Here is an 18,463-nt window from a genome sequence, read left to right as displayed (position 1 = left end):
TTTTTTATCTTTGCTGTGTGGACACTCCGGGGACTGGACGTGTTTACTATTAGACTTGAGGTCCTCCAAGACATTGTACAGGTCCCGGAGACATCCACACTTAATAATGAGCAAGAGAGCTGAGAGTTCCCTGATCTCCGCACAGGTGACATCGACAACTGGAGGAGGTCTTCTGGGATCCCAATATTCCCTATAAATGTTCCATCTATAAGGGGTCCCCGACCTGCCAGAGAGTACAGAGACTGCACTGATACTACTGACACAGGTGAGAGACCTGGACAGAGGAGAGACTGTGCTGATACCGAGAGATAACTGACACAGGTGAGACCTGGACAGAGGAGAGACATTGCTGATACTGAGAGATAACTGACACAGGTGAGAGACCTGGACAGAGGAGAGACATTTCTGATACTGAGAGATAACTGACACAGGTGAGAGACCTGGACAGAGGAGAGACTGCGCTGATACTGAGAGATAACTGACACAGGTGAGAGACCTGGACAGAGGAGAGACTGCGCTGATACTGAGAGATAACTGACACAGGTGAGAGACCTGGACAGAGGAGAGACATTGCTGATACTGAGAGATAACTGACACAGGTGAGAGACCTGGACAGAGGAGAGACTGCGCTGATACTGAGAGATAACTGACACAGGTGAGAGACCTGGACAGAGGAGAGACTGCGCTGATACTGAGAGATAACTGACACAGGTGAGAGACCTGGACAGAGGAGAGACATTTCTGATACTGAGAGATAACTGACACAGGTGAGAGACCTGGACAGAGGAGAGACATTGCTGATACTGAGAGATAACTGACACAGGTGAGAGACCTGGACAGAGGAGAGACTGCGCTGATACTGAGAGATAACTGACACAGGTGAGAGACCTGGACAGAGGAGAGACTGCGCTGATACCGAGAGATAACTGACACAGGTGAGAGACCTGGACAGAGGAGAGACATTGCTGATACTGAGAGATAACTGACACAGGTGAGAGACCTGGACAGAGGAGAGACATTGCTGATACTGAGAGATAACTGACACAGGTGAGAGACCTGGACGGAGGAGAGACTGCGCTGATACTGAGAGATAACTGACACAGGTGAGAGACCTGGACAGAGGAGAGACTGCGCTGATACCGAGAGATAACTGACACAGGTGAGAGACCTGGACAGGGGAGAGACTGCGCTGATACCGAGAGATAACTGACACAGGTGAGAGACCTGGACAGGGGAGAGACTGCGCTGATACCGAGAGATAACTGACACAGGTGAGAGACCTGGACAGAGGAGAGACTGCACTGATACCGAGAGATAACTGACACAGGTGAGAGACCTGGACAGGGGAGAGACTGCGCTGATACCGAGAGATAACTGACACAGGTGAGAGACCTGGACAGAGGAGAGACTGCGCTGATACCGAGAGATAACTGACACAGGTGAGAGACCTGGACGGAGGAGAGACTGCGCTGATACCGAGAGATAACTGACACAGGTGAGAGACCTGGACAGAGGAGAGACTGCGCTGATACCGAGAGATAACTGACACAGGTGAGAGACCTGGACAGAGGAGAGACATTGCTGATACTGAGAGATAACTGACACAGGTGAGAGAAGATAGGTGACAGGAGATAACTGATACAGGTGAGAGGGGATAGCTGACACAGGTGAGAGGGGATAGCTGACACAGGTGAGAGGGGATAGCTGACACAGGTGAGAGGGGATAGCTGACACAGGTGAGAGGGGATAGCTGACACAGGTGAGAGGGGATAGATGACACAGGTGAGAGGGGATAGCTGATAAAAGTGAGAGTAGATAACTGACACAGATGAGAGGAAATAACTGACAGAGATCACAGTAGATAACTGACACAGGCGAGAGGAGATAACTGACACAGATCAGAGTAGATAACTGACACATGCAAGAGGAGATAACTGGCACAGGTGAGAGGGAATAACTGACACAGATCAGAGGAGATAACTGACACAGGTGAGAGAGGATACCTTACACAGGTGAGAGGAGATGACTGACACAGGCGAGAGGAGATGACTGACACAGGCGAGAGGAGATAACTGACACAGGCGAGAGGAGATAACTGACACAGGTGAGAGGAGATAACTGACACAGGTGAGAGGCGATAACTGACACAGGTGAGAGGAGATAACTGGTACAGGTGAGAGGAGATAACTGACACAGGTGAGAGAAGATAACTGATACAAATGAGTAGAGATAACTGACACAGGTGAGAGGAGACAACTGATACAGGTGAGAGGAGATAACTGACACAGGTGAGAGGAGACAACTGACACAGGTGAGAGGAGACAACTGATACAGGTGAGAGGAGATAACTGATACAGGTGAGAGAAGATAACTGATACAAATGAGTAGAGATAACTGACACAGGTGAGAGGAGACAACTGATACAGGTGAGAGGAGATAACTGATACAGGTGAGAGGAGATAACTGATACAGGTGAGAGGAGATAACTGACACAGATGAGAGGAGATAACTGACACAGATGAGAGAAGATAACTGATACAAGTAAGGAGAGATAACTGACACAGGGGAGTGGAGATAACTGACACAGGTGAGAGGAGACAACTGATACAGGTGAGAGGAGATAACTGATACAGATGAGAGGAGATAACTGATACAGGTGAGAGGAGATAACTGATACAGGTGAGAGGAGATAACTGATACAGATGAGAGGAGATAACTGATACAGATGAGAGGAGATAACTGATACAGATGAGAGGAGATAACTGACACAGATGAGAGGAGACAACTGACACAGGTGAGAGGAGACAACTGATACAGGTGAGAGGAGACAACTGACACAGGTGAGAGAAGATAACTGATACAAGTAAGGAGAGATAACTGACACAGGGGAGTGGAGATAACTGACACAGGTGAGAGGAGACAACTGATACAGGTGAGAGGAGGTAACTGATACAGATGAGAGGAGATAACTGATACAGGTGAGAGGAGATAACTGACACGGATGAGAGGAGATAACTGATACAAGTAAGGAGAGATAACTGACACAGGGGATGGGAGGTAACTGATACCTCCTCAGTTTAGCTTTGTTGCCCTTCTCTGGACTCTCTCCAGTTCCTGAGGACTGGTGACCAGAACCCTGGACTTGTTCTAAGTGCTCCTAGTACATTCCCTGCGTCTTGTACTGAGTGCCTCGGATCTTCTACGTAGTCCTATGTAGCACCCTCCTAGATAGGTGTCAGGTTAGGTACATTGATTTCTGGCTCGCTGTATTAAGCGGAGCTGCATGTGATTGTTCTTTGGTATGTTCTGCATTTCAATGGCTGCTTCCCCCTGTCTGGCTGGAAATGTTCTGTAAGATAGCGGGCTGGGAAAGTCTAATCAGCAGCTGAATATTTATGCAACCCAGTGGCGGAACTACCAGGGTCGCAAAGATCGCACTATCAACTGGGCCCTGGCGTTCCGCCACTGTTGGGGGCCCCAAGGCGGCCAAATGGCGCTCGGGTGGGCTCAGGGCCGGGGAGGAGGATAGGCCAGCACTCTGCAATTCCAGACTACACAGGTAAGGAATTATCAGACATAAAAATTCACTTACCGCTTTTTTGGAGGTGATCAGTCTCCGGGTCTGGAATGCTCCACGGTCCCCCTCGTCCACTCTCAGTCGGCTGGTCCGGTGTTCAGAACCCAAGGCCTCACGTTGGGTGCCAAATTGTTTTAGACCGGGTCACTTACAGACCATTGGGTCACCTACAGACCATTTACTGTGATCTACCAGTGAGCCAAATTGATATAGAATTACGTGTACGTGGAAGTAAGACACTGACACTGCAGTTTGCCAACTTCCTAAAATTCTACTTCATTGAGGAACTAACAGTAACATTTATAGGTCTCATGACGCAGGCGCAGCATATACAATGATTGGGTGAAAAGTCCCCAAGGTTTCTGTGTCCTTCCATCCGTGTTGATATCTTCCAATCATTGTCCCCAAAACGACTCATTCCCTTTTATGGGGGTTGTTTACGTTGAGTCACCTCGGGTGAGAGTCCAGACCAAGGCGCCATCTTAATTATCATTGTTCTATCAACCTATATCTGATTGTTTACTTAAGAGAGTAAGGAATTTAACCCCTTCCAGTCTGGACACTTTCCCCCCCTTCCAGTCCGGACACTTTCCCCCCCTTCCAGTCCGGACGCTTTCCCCCCCTTCCAGTCCGGACACTTTCACCCCCTTCCAGTCCGGACACTTTCCCCCCCTTCCAGTCCGGACGCTTTCCCCCCCTTCTAGTCCGGACACTTTCCCCCCCTTCCAGTCCGGACGCTTTCCCCCCCTTCTAGTCCGGACGCTTTCCCCCCCTTCCAGTCCGGACGCTTTCACCCCCTTCCAGTCCGGACGCTTTCCCCCCCTTCCAGTCCGGACGCTTTCACCCCCTTCCAGTCCGGACGCTTTCCCCCCTTCCAGTCCGGACGCTTTCCCCCCCTTCCAGTCCGGACGCTTTCCCCCCCTTCCAGTCCGGACGCTTTCCCCCCCTTCCAGTCCGGACGCTTTCCCCCCTTCCAGTCCGGACGCTTTCCCCCCCTTCCAGTCCGGACGCTTTCCCCCCCTTCCAGTCCGGACGCTTTCCCCCCCTTCCAGTCCGGACACTTTCACCCCCTTCCAGTCCGGACACTTTCCCCCCCTTCCAGTCCGGACGCTTTCCCCCCCTTCTAGTCCGGACACTTTCCCCCCCTTCCAGTCCGGACGCTTTCACCCCCTTCCAGTCCGGACGCTTTCCCCCCCTTCTAGTCCGGACACTTTCCCCCCCTTCCAGTCCGGACGCTTTCCCCCCTTCCAGTCCGGACGCTTTCCCCCCCTTCCAGTCCGGACGCTTTCCCCCCCTTCCAGTCCGGACGCTTTCCCCCCCTTCCAGTCCGGACACTTTCCCCACCTTCCAGTCCGGACACTTTCCCCCCCTTCCAGTCCGGACACTTTCCCCCCCTTCCAGTCCGGACACTTTCCGCCCCTTCCAGTCCGGACACTTTCACCCCCTTTTAGTCCGGACACTTTCCCCCCCTTCCAGTCTGGACACTTTCACCCCCTTCCAGTCCGGACACTTTCCCCCCTTCCAGTCCGGACACTTTCCCCCCCCTTCCAGACTGGACACTTTCCCCCCCTTCCAGTCTGGACACTTTCACCCCCTTCCAGTCCAGACACTTTCCCCCCTTCCAGTCCGGTCACTTTCCCCCCCCTTCCAGTCTGGACACTTTCCCCCCCTTCCTGACCAGAGCAATTTTCAGCTTTCAGCGCTATCACACTTTGAATGACAATTGCGCGGTCATGCAACACTGTACCCAAATGAATTTTTTACCATTTTTTTGAGACAGATAAAGCTTTATTTTGGTGGTATTTATTCATTTTAATTTTTTTTGCTATGTAAATGAAAATGTCCAAAAAATTTAAAAAAAAGTGTTTTTTTTAATGAAATTTTGCAAATAAATAATATTTCATCATAAATCTTTGCCAAAATTTATTCCGTTATCTTTTTTAGTAAAAAAAAAAAATCCAAATTAGTTTATAACCAAAAATTATAATTTTTAAACATTTTTTTTTTACATTTTTATATTATTATTATTTTTTTTTTTTTTTTTTTTTTTACATACTGTCACCTTAGCAGTGGGCTAGGGGGGTGATGAAGATTTTTTTTTTTTTTTTACACTGATTGCTTTTACACGCATATAGGATGTAAAAACAATCATTTCTCCTTCTCTCTGGCTGCATTCTTGCAGTCATTGAGAAGTACTGAGTGAGCTGTGATTGGTCACAGCTTGTCACATGGTACAAGGCTGTTGTGAATAGCTCTGTACCATGTGACCTCTGTGATCATTCACAGATTTCACATGTAGTAAGCAATGATGTCACAAGTGACATCTTGCTTACTACTTTGCATGTGATCACTGATTGGCCAATCAGTGATCACATGATCGGGACCTCGTACAGAGGTCCCGTACGACGATCGGTGTTTCACTGTGTCCGGAGGATCACGGTGCTGCGTGCTCCGAGGGAGCGCGCACAAGCAGGGTGCGGGGAGGCCGTTTATAAACGGCCACCCGACCCTGCACTGCCACCGTCCGGCCGTTTATATGCAACGGCCGGTCGGGAAGTGGTTAAAGAGCAAGAAGCGGAGAGAAGCAAAACTATAAAATTGTCATTTTACTGATTATCTGACAAAGTGCAGATTGTCTATCACAATCCATTACACTGCGACTGGGGAGAAGACTACAGCCTAAGAGGACTTCCCCTGGGCCATTCTGCCATGTGTCTGCAGCTCATGAAGGCCTCAGTGGAGGCTAGCTGGAGACCTACGTTGCTGAGAGTTTGCTGAAGCTGACTGAGGAGCTTCCATCTTAGGATCTAGCCTGGTATCACTGGAAGCAAGTGTCTGGGAGATATTGACAGGAGGCCACCAATATATAAATAAACCCCTTTTCTTTATACAAAATCAAGTAAACATACAAAATGTCCCCAATGTCTTAAACACCAATACGTAAAAGTCTTTTGTTCTTTCAAAATAAATCTCTTTCTTAGTCCGTGAAGTTTCCAATGATCATAAACCTCAAGAAAAACAAACTCAAAATAATGTCATACCCTTTATAAAAATAATTTGTGCCACTCACTGTGAATCATGCAAAGCACATAACTGGTGGAGAAAAAAAAAAAAAAGAAATACATTTATATATACAGTGGGGCAAAAAAGTATTTAGTCAGCCACCAATTGTACAAGTTCTCCCACTTACAAAGATGAGAGAGGCCTGTAATTGGCATCATAGGGAGACCTCAACTATAACAGACAAAATGAGAAAACAAATCCAGACAATCACATTGGCTGATCTGGAAAGAATTTATTTGCAAATTATGGTGGAAAATAAGTATTTGGTCAATATGAAAAGTTCATGTCAATACTTTGTTATATATCCTTTGTTGGCAATGACAGAGGTCAGACATTTCCTGGAAGTCTTCACAAGGTTGGCACACACTGTTGCTGGTATGTTGGCCCATCCTCCATGCAGATCTCCTCTAGAGCAGTGATGTTTTGGGGCTGTCGCTGGGCAACACGGACTTTCAACTCCCTCCAAAGGTTTTCTATGGGGTTGAGATCTGGAGACTGGCTAGGCCACTCCAGGACCTTGAAATGCTTCTTACGAAGCCACTCCTTCGTTGCCCGGGCGGTATGTTTGGGATCATTGTCATGTTGGAAGACCCAGCCACGTTTCATCTTCAATGCCCTTGCTGATGGAAGGAGGTTTGCACTCAAAATCTCACCATACATGGCCCCATTCATTCTGTCCTGTACATGGATCAGTCGTCCTGGTCCCTTTGCGGAGAAACAGCCCCAAAGCATGATGTTTCCACCCCCATGCTTCACAGTAGGTATGGTGTTCTTTGGATGCAACTCAGCATTCTCTCTCCTCCAAACACGACGAGTTGTGTTTCTACCAAACAGTTCTATTTTGGTTTCATCTGACCATATGACATTCTCCCAATCCTCTTCTGGATCATCCAAATGCTCTCTAGCAAACTTCAGACGGGCCCGGACCTGTACTGGCTTTAGAAGGGGGACACGTCTGGCACTGCAGGATCTGAGTCCCTGGCGGCGTAGTGTGTTACTGATGGTAGCCTTTGTTACGTTGGTCCCAGCTCTCTGCAGCTCTTCGGTCTTCACCATAGTGGAGTTTGGAGTGTGACTGTTTGAGGTTGTGGACAGGTGTCTTTTATACTGATAACAAGTTCAAACAGGTGCCATTGATACAGGTAATGAGTGCAGGACAGAGGAGCCTCTTAAAGAAGAAGGTACAGGTCTGTGAGAGCCAGATATCTTGCTTGTTTGTAGGTGACCAAATACTGATTTTCCACCATAATTTGCAAATAAATTCTTTCCAGATCAGCCAATGTGATTGTCTGGATTTGTTTTCTCATTTTGTCTCCCATAGTTGAGGTCTACCTATGATGCCAATTACAGGCCTCTCTCATCTTTGTAAGTGGGAGAACTTGCACAATCGGTGGCTGACTAAATACTTTTTTGCCCCACTGTATGTATATATATAACACATATATATATTCAAATTCTCCAAACATGATAACACTCCAATTGTGTCCACTGCAACAAATCCGTGAATCACTCAAATGTGTGTAAACACACTAAAAACAAAAACAGTGGTCACCTTAAGCCCATAAAATCACAATATAACACTCAGATTCGTGTAGCAGTGAATAATTACCCTATAAATATATCAGAAGGGCATATCATAGGCTAGGATGACATCTTTCTTCAGGATCCAACTCAGTCTTTAGAACTCTCCTCCATTTCCATATAAAATTGGAGAAAACAGCTCCTCATGGCAGAGACAATGTGTAAGTGAAGCAAGGGAACAACCACATGTTCCCACTTCCAAAATGGCCGCGATCGCACTTCCGGTAAACGTCGATGCGTCAGACGTCCCGTATCTCTGACGCGTTTCGTCACTTCCTTTGACTTTTTCTTAAGGGTAAAGACGTCCACGCATCGATTCCTTAAATACTCCCTTATATAGACGGAAGAAGCTTCAAACCGCCATCTTAGAAGATGGAAAACGGCCCACACTTATCCGTATCTCAATGTACATCTCAATACAGACAATATACCAAATTTTAACCCCACTCTCTACCCGATATTACTATCTAATCTCATCATTCACCCTACTTATCTCCATCTTATACACAATATAACAAATATGATACATAAAATAATTATTAAAAATTAAAAACACCGACAGAATAATATCACATATTATATATGTATATATATATGCTCAACATTCACATTTGTAAACCTCATTACCCACCTAATCCACCCAATATTAAAACATATCAAATACATACAATATGCATATACAGTGGGGATGGAAAGTTTGGGCACCCCAGCTAAAAATTTGTATTAATGTGCATAAAGAAGCCAAGGAAAGATGGAAAAATCTCCAAAAGGCATCAAATTACAGATTAGACATTCTTATAATATGTCAACAAAAGTTAGATTTTATTTCCATCATTTACACTTTCAAAATAACAGAAAACAAAAAAATGGCGTCTGCAAAAGTTTGGGCACCCTGCAGAGTAAATATCTTGTACTGCCCCCTTTGGCAAGTATCACAGCTTGTAAACGCTTTTTGTAGCCAGCCAAGAGTCTTTCAATTCTTGTTTGAGGTATCTTTGCCCATTCTTCCTTACAAAAGTCTTCCAGTTCTTTGAGATTTCTGGGCTGTCTGTCACGCACTGCTCTTTTAAGGTCTATCCATAGATTTTCAATTATGTTGAGGTCAGGAGATTGTGAAGGCCATGGCAAAACCTTCAGTTTACGCCTCTTGATGTAATCCCCCGTGGATTTTGAGGTGTGTTTAGGATCATTATCCATTTGTAGAAGCCATCCTCTCTTTAACTTCAGCTTTTTCACAGATGGCATCAAGTTACCATCCAAAATTTGCTGAAATTTTATTGAATCCATTTTTCCTTCTACTCGTGAGATGTTCCCTGTGCCACTGGCTGCAACACAACCCCAAAGCATGATTGATCCAACCCCATGCTTAACAGTTGGACAGAGGTTCTTTTCATTAAATTCTGTGCCCCTTCTTCTCCAAACGTACCTTTGCTCATTCCGGCCAAAAAGTTCAATTTTAACCTCATCGGTCCACAGAACTTGTTTCCAAAATGCATCAGGCTTGTCTATATGTTCATTTGCAAAGTTCAAACGATGATTTTTGTGGTGAGGACGTAGAAGAGGTTTTCTTCTGATGACTCTTCCATGAAGACCATATTTGTACAAGTATCTCTTTATAGTGGAATAGTGTACCACAACTCCAGCGTCTGCCAGATCTTTCTGGAGGGATCGTGCAGTCAAACGTGGGTTTTGAATTGTTTTTCTCACAATCCTGCGAGCTGTTCTGTCTGATGTTTTTCTTGGTCTTCCAGATCTTGCTTTAACTTCCACTGTTCCTGATGACTGACATTTCTTAATTACATTCCGAACAGAGGATATTGACATCTGAAAACGCTTTGCTATCTTCTTATAGCCTTCTCCAGCTTTGTGAGCGTCAACTATTTTCAGTTTCAGTTTTCTAGACAACTGCTTAGAAGAACCCATGGTGCTGATTGTTGGGGCAAGGTCAGATGAGTCTGGGCTTTTTAAAACCTTTGAGATTGACATCACCTGGTCTTCCCAGACGATGATTGAGAACAATCCATGACACTGGCAGGTCTCAGCTTGGCAAAGGGGGCAGTGCATGCTATAAATTCTGCAGGGTGCCCAAACTTTTGCAGACGCCATTTTTTTGTTTTCTGTTATTTTGAAAGTGTAAATGATGGAAATAAAATCTAACTTTTGTTGACATATTATAAGAATGTCTAATCTGTAATTTGATGCCTTTTGGAGATTTTTCCATCTTTCCTTGGCTTCTTTATGCACATTAATACAAATTTTTAGCTGGGGTGCCCAAACTTTCCATCCCCACTGTATATGTACAGTATATCCTTATCAAACCCAATACTCCCTGTACTGGCCAATCAAAATATAACTCCTCTTTACACACATATTCTGTAACCTCACACTTCCTCTACTACCAATACCAAATAATACTACATATTCAGACACATAATAATCGAAGCACATTAGTGAGTACAGACTGGTTTGAGAGATCCTAGTAGACCGGGACTGGCCATAGGGCGTGGTCCCCCGGGCTGCATGTCTTAACAAGAACTGGCTGTTCCATCCAGGCATGCACTGCCAATCAGGGTCGGACTGACCATTTGGAAACTCGGGCACTGCCTGAGGGCCTGGGGTCAGTAGGGGGCCTCATGAGATGCCCCTGGTACCTTTTTCATCGGCTTTTTTGAGTTTGGGCAAGGACACAGGGGCCCCATGATCCCCTATTGCCCAGGGGTCCCATGAGTTGTCAGTCCGCCCCTGCTGCCAACACTTGCCACATATGATCGGTGGTGGTGGGAGGAGCGGAAAGAGTCTCTCCATTCCCCCGTCCACCAAGCTGCTCCCTGACAACCGATAGTCCCAGTTCGCGCATGCGCCCCCACAGCCACCGGTCACCTGACAACCAGGAGTGAAGGAGGGATGGAGAAGCCTAGGCCTTCCACACATGAAATCCGGCGAGGTGCTATGGCCGCATATAGGGAAAGCATTGCGGCTGGTGTACGCCCACCTCTCTTCTTGCCCACTTTTTTTTCCCACTGGTAAAGGGCTTGGATCAGGGGCAGACTGACAACTCATGGGTCCCCGAGCAATAGGGGATCATGGGGCCCTTGTGTCCTTGCCCACACTCAAATCACACCCAAAAAAGCCTATGAAAGGTACCAGGTGTCACGGCACCAAACTAGGGATGCCTACCCTGTGGTTGACCCCCCACCATCTGTCACTCAGGAAGGGAGGGGGTAGGGAGTGAATGATCGAGGAATACCTCAAACAAAAAGGAAAAGGGGAACTCCGCGTCCAACTCTGATGAGCAGGTTTGCTACACCAGGGACATCTCATGGGGCCCCGTACTGACCCTGGGCTCTCAGGCAGGAGGGCCGGAATGGTCAGTCCACCCCGGGTTTGATCTGATTCTCCAGGGCCAGATACTCCTTTTTTAAATGGTAATTATGCACTTTTTTCTCCTCTGTAAGGGCAGCCTTCTAATTAACAGGCTCATGGCCAGGCGTTCTATTCAGCGTGCACCTGCTATGTGCCTGGCTCAAGCTGAGGGGGGACTACCCAGGAATGTTGACTGTAGATACCAGGGGCGGACTGACAACTCATGGGGCCCCCAGGCAATAGGGGATCATGGGGCCCCTGTGTCCTTGCCCAAACTCAAAAAAGCTTATGAAAAAGGTACCAGGGGCATCTCATGGGGCCCCCCTACTGACCCCGGGCCCTCGGGCAGTGCCCGAGTTTCCAGATGGTCAGTCCGCCCCTGGTAGATACATATTTCAAAGGTTTATAGGCACTACTAAAAGCAATACTCAAAAAGCCAGTTATAAAACATTTCTCAAAGAGCCAGTGGTAGAGGAAGTTTGCTTTACAATTGGCTTTGTAAGCACTACTTCAGAGGTTTTAAAAGGGAACTGCACTTTATAACAGGGTTTAGTAAAAACCTTTTCTAAAGTAGCATCCAAACCCTGTTCTAAGGCTGCGGCGCGTCCAGAAAGTATTCACAGCGCTTAACTTTCGCCACTTTTTGTTCAGTTTCAGCCTTATTCCAAAATTAGATGAAATTCATTTTTTTCCTCTACATTCTACAAACAATACCCCATAATGACAACATGAAAGAAGTTCGTATTGAAATCTTTGCAATTTATTAAAAATAAAAAACGAAGAAAAGCCCATGTACATAAATATTCCCAGCCTTTGCTCAATACTTTGTTGAAGCCCCTTTAGCACCAATTCCAGCCTCGAGTCGTTCTGAGTATGATGCTACAAGCTTGGCACACCTATTTTTGGACGATTTCTCCCATTCTTCTTTGCAGTCCCTCTCAAGTTCCATCAGGGTGGATGGGGTGCATCGGTGTACAGCCATTTTCAGATCTCTCCAGAGATGTTCAATCAGGTTCAAGTCTGGGCTCTGGCTGGACCACTCCAGGACATTCCCAGAGTTGGCCCATAGCCACTCCTTTGTTATGTGGGCTGTGTTCTTAGGGTTGTTGTCCTGTTGAAAGATAAACCGTCACCCCAGTCTAAGGTCCAGAGCGCTCTGCAACAGGTTTTCATCAAGGATGTCTCTGTACATTGCTGTATTCATCTTTCCTTCGATCCTGACTGGTCTGGGCAGAAAAACATCCCCACAGCATGATGCTGCCACCACCATGCTTCACTGTAGGGATGGTATTGGCCAGGTGGTGAGCAGTGCCTGGCTTCCTCCAAACATGACGCTTGGCATTCGGACCAAAAGAGTTCAATCTTTGTTTTATCAGACCAGAGAGTTTTGTTTCTCATGATCTGAGAATCCCTCAGGTGCCTTTTGGCAAACTCCAGGCGGGCTGCCATTTGCCTTTTACTGAGGAGTGGCTTCCGTCTGGCCACTCTACCCTACAGGCCTGATTGGTGGAGTGCTGCAGAGATGGTTGTTCTTCTGGAAGGTTCTTCTCTCTCTACAGAGAAATGCTGGAGCTCTTTCAGAGTGACCATTGGGTGCTTGGTTATCTCCCTGACTAAGGCCCTTCTCCCTCGATCGCTCATTTTGGCCAGGCGGGCAGCCCGCTCTAGGAAGATTCCTGGTGGTTCCAAAGTTCTTCCATTTACGGATGGTGGAGGCCACTGTGCTCATCGGGACCTTCAATGCTGCAGAACATTTTCTGTACGCTTCCCCAAATCTGTGCCTTGATACAATCCTGTCTCGGAGGTCTATGGACATTCCTTGGACTTCATGGCTTGGTTTGTGCTCTGACATGCACTCTTACCTGTGGGACCTTCTATAGACAGGTGTATGCCTTTCCTAATCATGTCCAATCAACTGAACTTCCCACAGGTGGACTCCAATCCACTGAATGTCCCACAGGTGGGCTCCAATCAACTGAATGTCCCACAGGTGGACTCCAATCAACTGAATGTCCCACAGGTGAACTCCAATCCACTGAATGTCCCACAGGTGGACTCCAATCCACTGAATGTCCCACAGGTGGACTCCAATCCACTGAATGTCCCACAGGTGGACTCCAATCCACTGAATTTCCCACAGGTGGACTCCAATCTACTGAATGTCCCACAGGTAGACTCCAATCCACTGAATGTCCCACAGGTGGACTCCAATCCACTAAATGTCCCGCAGGTGGATTCCAATCAAGTTGTGGAAACATCTCAAGGATGATCAGTGGGAACAGGATGCACCAGAGCTCAATTTTGAGAGTCATGGCAAAGGCTGTGAATACTTATGTACATGGGGGTTTGTTTTTTTTTAGTTTTTTATTTTTAATAAATTGCAAAGATTTCAAAACGAACTTCTTTGACGTTGTCATTATGGGGTATTTTTTTGTAGAATGTTGAGGAAAAAAATTAATTTAATCCACTTTGGAATAAGGCTGTAACATAACAATGTGGCGAAAGTTAAGCGCTGGGAATACTTTCTGGATGCACTGTACATTCGCATGAGTGTTTTGGCACAAAGCAAATGTCCGGGGCAGGAATTTGCTGATTACTGCTGCTGTTTTGGTACCAGTGAGTGGCTAGCTGCCTTTTTTGTGTTCAGAAGGTGCAGTCCTGTCACCAACCACCCTGTGTCCAACCCCCCCCCCTGGGCTGCTCACTCTAAAATGCCCTAGCCTATTTTTTGTCCCAGTCTGGGCCTGGATCCTAGGGACTGTGTGCCGCTCCCTTTTGTGCTAAAGTCAGTGTGGTTAGAGGGCCCATTGTGGCTGGTGTCCTGAGGAGCTCAGTCCTTTTCTTAGCGGAAGGACTCTGCTCAGATTTCTAAGAGGAAGATTAATATCCTCAGGTTGCTACTACAAAGCTCAGTCCGTCATTTACTTATGCAAGGACTCACCATTCTAAAAGAGAGAATTTAGTGTCCTCAAATTGCTACTAAAGGTTACTGGAGTATCATTAAAGCATGAAAAAGCATACCCCTAGACTGGTTAATGAGTCTAAAGCGTGATTAGAATTGTATGCCTGACTGTGGGGCAATTACTGGGAGAAGAACCCTGGGTATTTATCCAGCAGCTCCTCCGGGGGTAGCTCTTCACATATATGTACAGTACTTGCAGGCCGCTAATCATGCCTGGGCAGGGCCAGTCAGGAGAATTGTCTCTTGGTTGGCCATGGTCCCAGGGAGGAGAGCCAGCACTGAATCCCAGGAGAGATAAGTGTGACATTAACTTCAGAAAAGCTGTGATTTGTTTTTTTTTTACTGTTTATACAGGAGTGCATCCTTTGGTCCAGTCTCAGGACATCACAGGTTCTCTTTCTATCCTTCTTTCTATAGTGATGGGTGGGTCCTGAATGCTGCATAGAACAGCTCAACATCAATACACTGGGCCGTTCTCTGCACAGTTTCCCTGTGAGCCCAGGATGACTCCATGATGTACCCCCAGGGGGCATTTCCAAGATGATCTGGACTCACAAGAAATTATGGGCATCATTCAACCAGGAAGAACACCGGCACTGGACCTTGGAACAGTGTGTAGGACATTGCTGAAAAGGAGGTAAGTATTACAGTGAAAGCTTCTTTTTGTTTAACTGCTGGCCATTTTTTTCCTTTTTTCCCCCTTGATTTGGCCTTTAGGACAATCATAATGGATGTCTTTGTGGTCATTACAATGTATTTGTTTAATCCCAAGTCAAACATCTCAAAGAAGACAGCTGTAAGGTCAGAAATGTCCTTTCATGTGCCTAATGTGTTCCTCTCCTGTCATAGGACAAGATGCAGCTTTTGTGACCATAAACAAGACATGGCGGTGACCAACGGCACATCATGCGGCAATATCAGTGAATTCACCCTCAGCGGTATACCAGACTTGGAGAACTATAATTTCTGGCTGGGTTTCCTCACTGCAGTAATGTATGTTGTGGCTGTCCTGGGCAATTCTACTATTCTCTACATCATTAAGGTGGACCAAGGACTTCATGGCCCAATGTATATCTTCCTCTTCCTACTAGCAATTGTGGATATCTTAATAGCCACCACAGTCATGCCTCAGATGTTGGGGGTCTTCTGGTTTAATCGGCGGCGGATTGCTTTCAACATGTGTCTGGCTCAGATGTTCTTCATCCCTTTCCTATCCACCCTGGATTCTGGGATACTGATGGCCATGGCTGTAGACCGATATGTGGCCATTTGCCACCCACTTCGATATTCTTCCATTTTAACTAACCGAAACATTTCAAAGTTCTCCTTGTTCATACTAGCAAGGGGGGCAGCTGGGATAACCCCTTTTCCATTGCTTATTAAGAGGCTTCCCTCGTTTCGGAGAAATTTGCTGACACATTCTTACTGCCTCCATCAAGAGGTCATGAAGTTGTCCTGCGTGGACATAAAGGTCAACGTCATCTACGGCCTGTTTATCATTCTCTATACCATGGGCATGGACTCTCTGTTCATCTCCATCTCGTACCTCCTGATCATAAAGACGGCGGTGTGTCTTTTGGCCGAAGCCAGTCTGAAGGCAATCAGTACCTGTGCTGCCCATGTATGTGCCGTCCTTATCTACTACATCCCCCTCATCGGCCTTTCTGTGGTGCACCGGTACCCAAGTGACTCATCCCCAAACATTCACATCCTTTTTGGAAATATTTACCTCCTTCTGCCCCCAGTCATCAACCCCTTGCTTTATGGCATTAAAACCAAGCAGATTCGAAACAGGCTTAGTAAATCGCTCGGTAAATTAATAAGTCAAAGTAAAATGTGGTAAGGTGTAAGACTCATGACAGGAACACGAAAATACCGGGAAAGTTTTTTAATAAAAGTTTTCGTGAAATGAAACAAGACATAAACATTCTAATGTCTAATTCTAGTCGTTTTGACAGAGTGGGGAAGGGTTAGACCAGGGGTGGACTGATCATTCGAGCACTTGGGCACTGCCCGAGGGCCCGGGGTCAGTAGGGAGCCCCATGAAATTCCCCTGGTACCTTTTATAGGCTTTTTTGGGTGTTGTTTGAGTGTGGGCAAGGACACAGGGCCCCATGATCCCCTATTGCCTGGGGGCCCCATGAGTTGTCAGTCTACCCTTGGGTTAGACCCTCTAGTTAGAATTAATTGGCTCATAAAATCAGCCTCTGAAGCTCTTTTGAATCGCAGGAGTGCACGTCCATGCTCTGCAGGGATCTTGACAATAATGTCAGGATCCTTTCAGACCAGCAGCTGGCTTGACATTGCAGTGCAACCTCGAGATCCTGAGTCAACCGCTCCCGCTTCCTCCGCAGTCCAGCACTCCAATGAGTGCTGGAAGGGCAGAGCACAGAGAGGTGACTGACACTCACACTTTGTGCTCAGAGCAGACAGAGAACTGAGTGATCAGTGGTCTTTGATCACTCAGTTTCCAGTGTAGATCCATAGGGGGAGAGCAGCAGTTTCAGATTGATGTTGCAGCCATCTGGGTGATATGAATGTTTATTTTTTTTTATTCCTGTACTTCTCTTTTAAGGAGCGGGCTTATTCCAGAGTTGATTAATCCCTTGTCACAGAGCTAGTCTCCTCCCACCCATCCCCCGGTTCCTGCTTGCCACCCCCCCCAGCATCCCCTCACTCTGCTGCCGCCAACAATCTGCCCCCCTGCCGAGGCAGCATCCTTCTCCTCTTGCCGAACACCAAAAAGTCTGCTCCGCTGCTGTGCCTGCATGTGGATTGGCCACATGCAGGCTCCCCTCCTCTCACCCCCCTCCCCGTCTCCACGGGCACGGCCCAATCCCGCTTTCCCGCGCTCCATGCCCGCCAGAGACAAAGGCCGCGCTCCCTGTGCGGGGCCGACGTCAAGGGGGCGGGACCTGTTGTCATGGTAACCCGACGCCGAGTCTCGTGTTACCACTGCAACGAGAACATGTCAGGGTCCATATTTAATGTTGGAGCGGGCCCCCCGGTTGGGTGGTTTTTGGCTGCTTCCCCTGCCGGTTTGAGCGAGGTCTCAGTTGCGGCCAACTGACCCCTCCCTCCCTCTCACTAACCTCCTCCACTGCGAACCTTCTACGGATCTCTGCCTGTGTGGATTTAACCCTCTGTGTCCTGCTCCCTGCATCCAGTGAGTGGATTTAACCCCGTGCTGCCCGGATCTCTGCCTGTGCTGGACTTAGCATCAATCTGGCCGGTACACCCGCCGCTCTGTCCTATTGAACCCGGAGGACTATCGGCCCCCTGTTGTCCCATAGTGCCATCCCGAGAACCCTGTTGTTCTGTGGACTAGCTGCCCGATCGTCTGTAACCCTGAGAAACCCCCCGCAATAAATGCCCACATGTGCAATCTGTCTCCGTGTGCTCTCTCTTCCGTGTGCTCTCTCTTCCGTGTGCTCTCTCTCTGCGCTTCTAGTTCATCACATCCCTCTACCCATATTAACATCCAAAGCCGGCCATAGCTGGATCAAAACTTAGCCGGTTCAGCAGCCGAATTTTGACCCATGGCCACTCCTGCTCAACCGAAGTCAAACTAACATTCGACCCCTGAACAGGCCTGTTGGAAATCTTTTCCAATCAGCGTTAATTTTTTTTTTTTTCGATCTTGATTAGTGTATTCTGACAGTGGAGAGTCCCCGCTGTCAGAATACAATGTCCCAGCGGGGAGGGTTCCTCCATCTTCCTCACTTGGAGGAATTCGCCAGCGGGCTGAACGAACAAAAAACATCCATCTATGGCCAGCTTCAGAGTCCAATAAAGCAGATTGAGGTGATAGTAGCCACATCAGTGACATTTTCAGGGCGTTCAGGGAATCTCCTTCTTCTCGGTCCAAGCAGCACTGATACTTTTTTATTTGCACCGCCAATTACATTTTCAGAACA

The 18,463-nt window shown here is 47.2% G+C and overlaps 1 protein-coding gene across 1 annotated transcript; it reads left to right on the top strand.

Annotated features, from left to right (window-relative positions):
- The first annotated feature begins 15,429 nt into the window (after positions 1 to 15,429).
- Positions 15,430 to 16,389, top strand: LOC149442020 (olfactory receptor 51E1-like). Its single transcript, XM_089656626.1, has one exon. It carries the CDS (start codon positions 15,430 to 15,432, stop codon positions 16,387 to 16,389), a length of 960 nt encoding a protein of 319 aa, XP_089512752.1.
- The last annotated feature ends 2,074 nt before the right edge of the window (positions 16,390 to 18,463 follow it).

The sequence above is a fragment of the Staurois parvus genome, unplaced genomic scaffold (genome assembly GCF_062004578.1).
Source record: "Staurois parvus isolate SC_StPar_1 unplaced genomic scaffold, SC_StPar_1.0 ptg000921l, whole genome shotgun sequence".
Lineage (NCBI taxonomy): Eukaryota > Metazoa > Chordata > Amphibia > Anura > Ranidae > Staurois > Staurois parvus.
This window is presented reverse-complemented; position numbering and strand designations above follow the sequence as displayed.

Excerpts from the sequence above, each read along its gene's own strand:
- LOC149442020 (XM_089656626.1), top strand. The coding sequence starts at position 15,430 with ATGGCGGTGACCAACGGCACATCATGCGGCAATATCAGTGAATTCACC.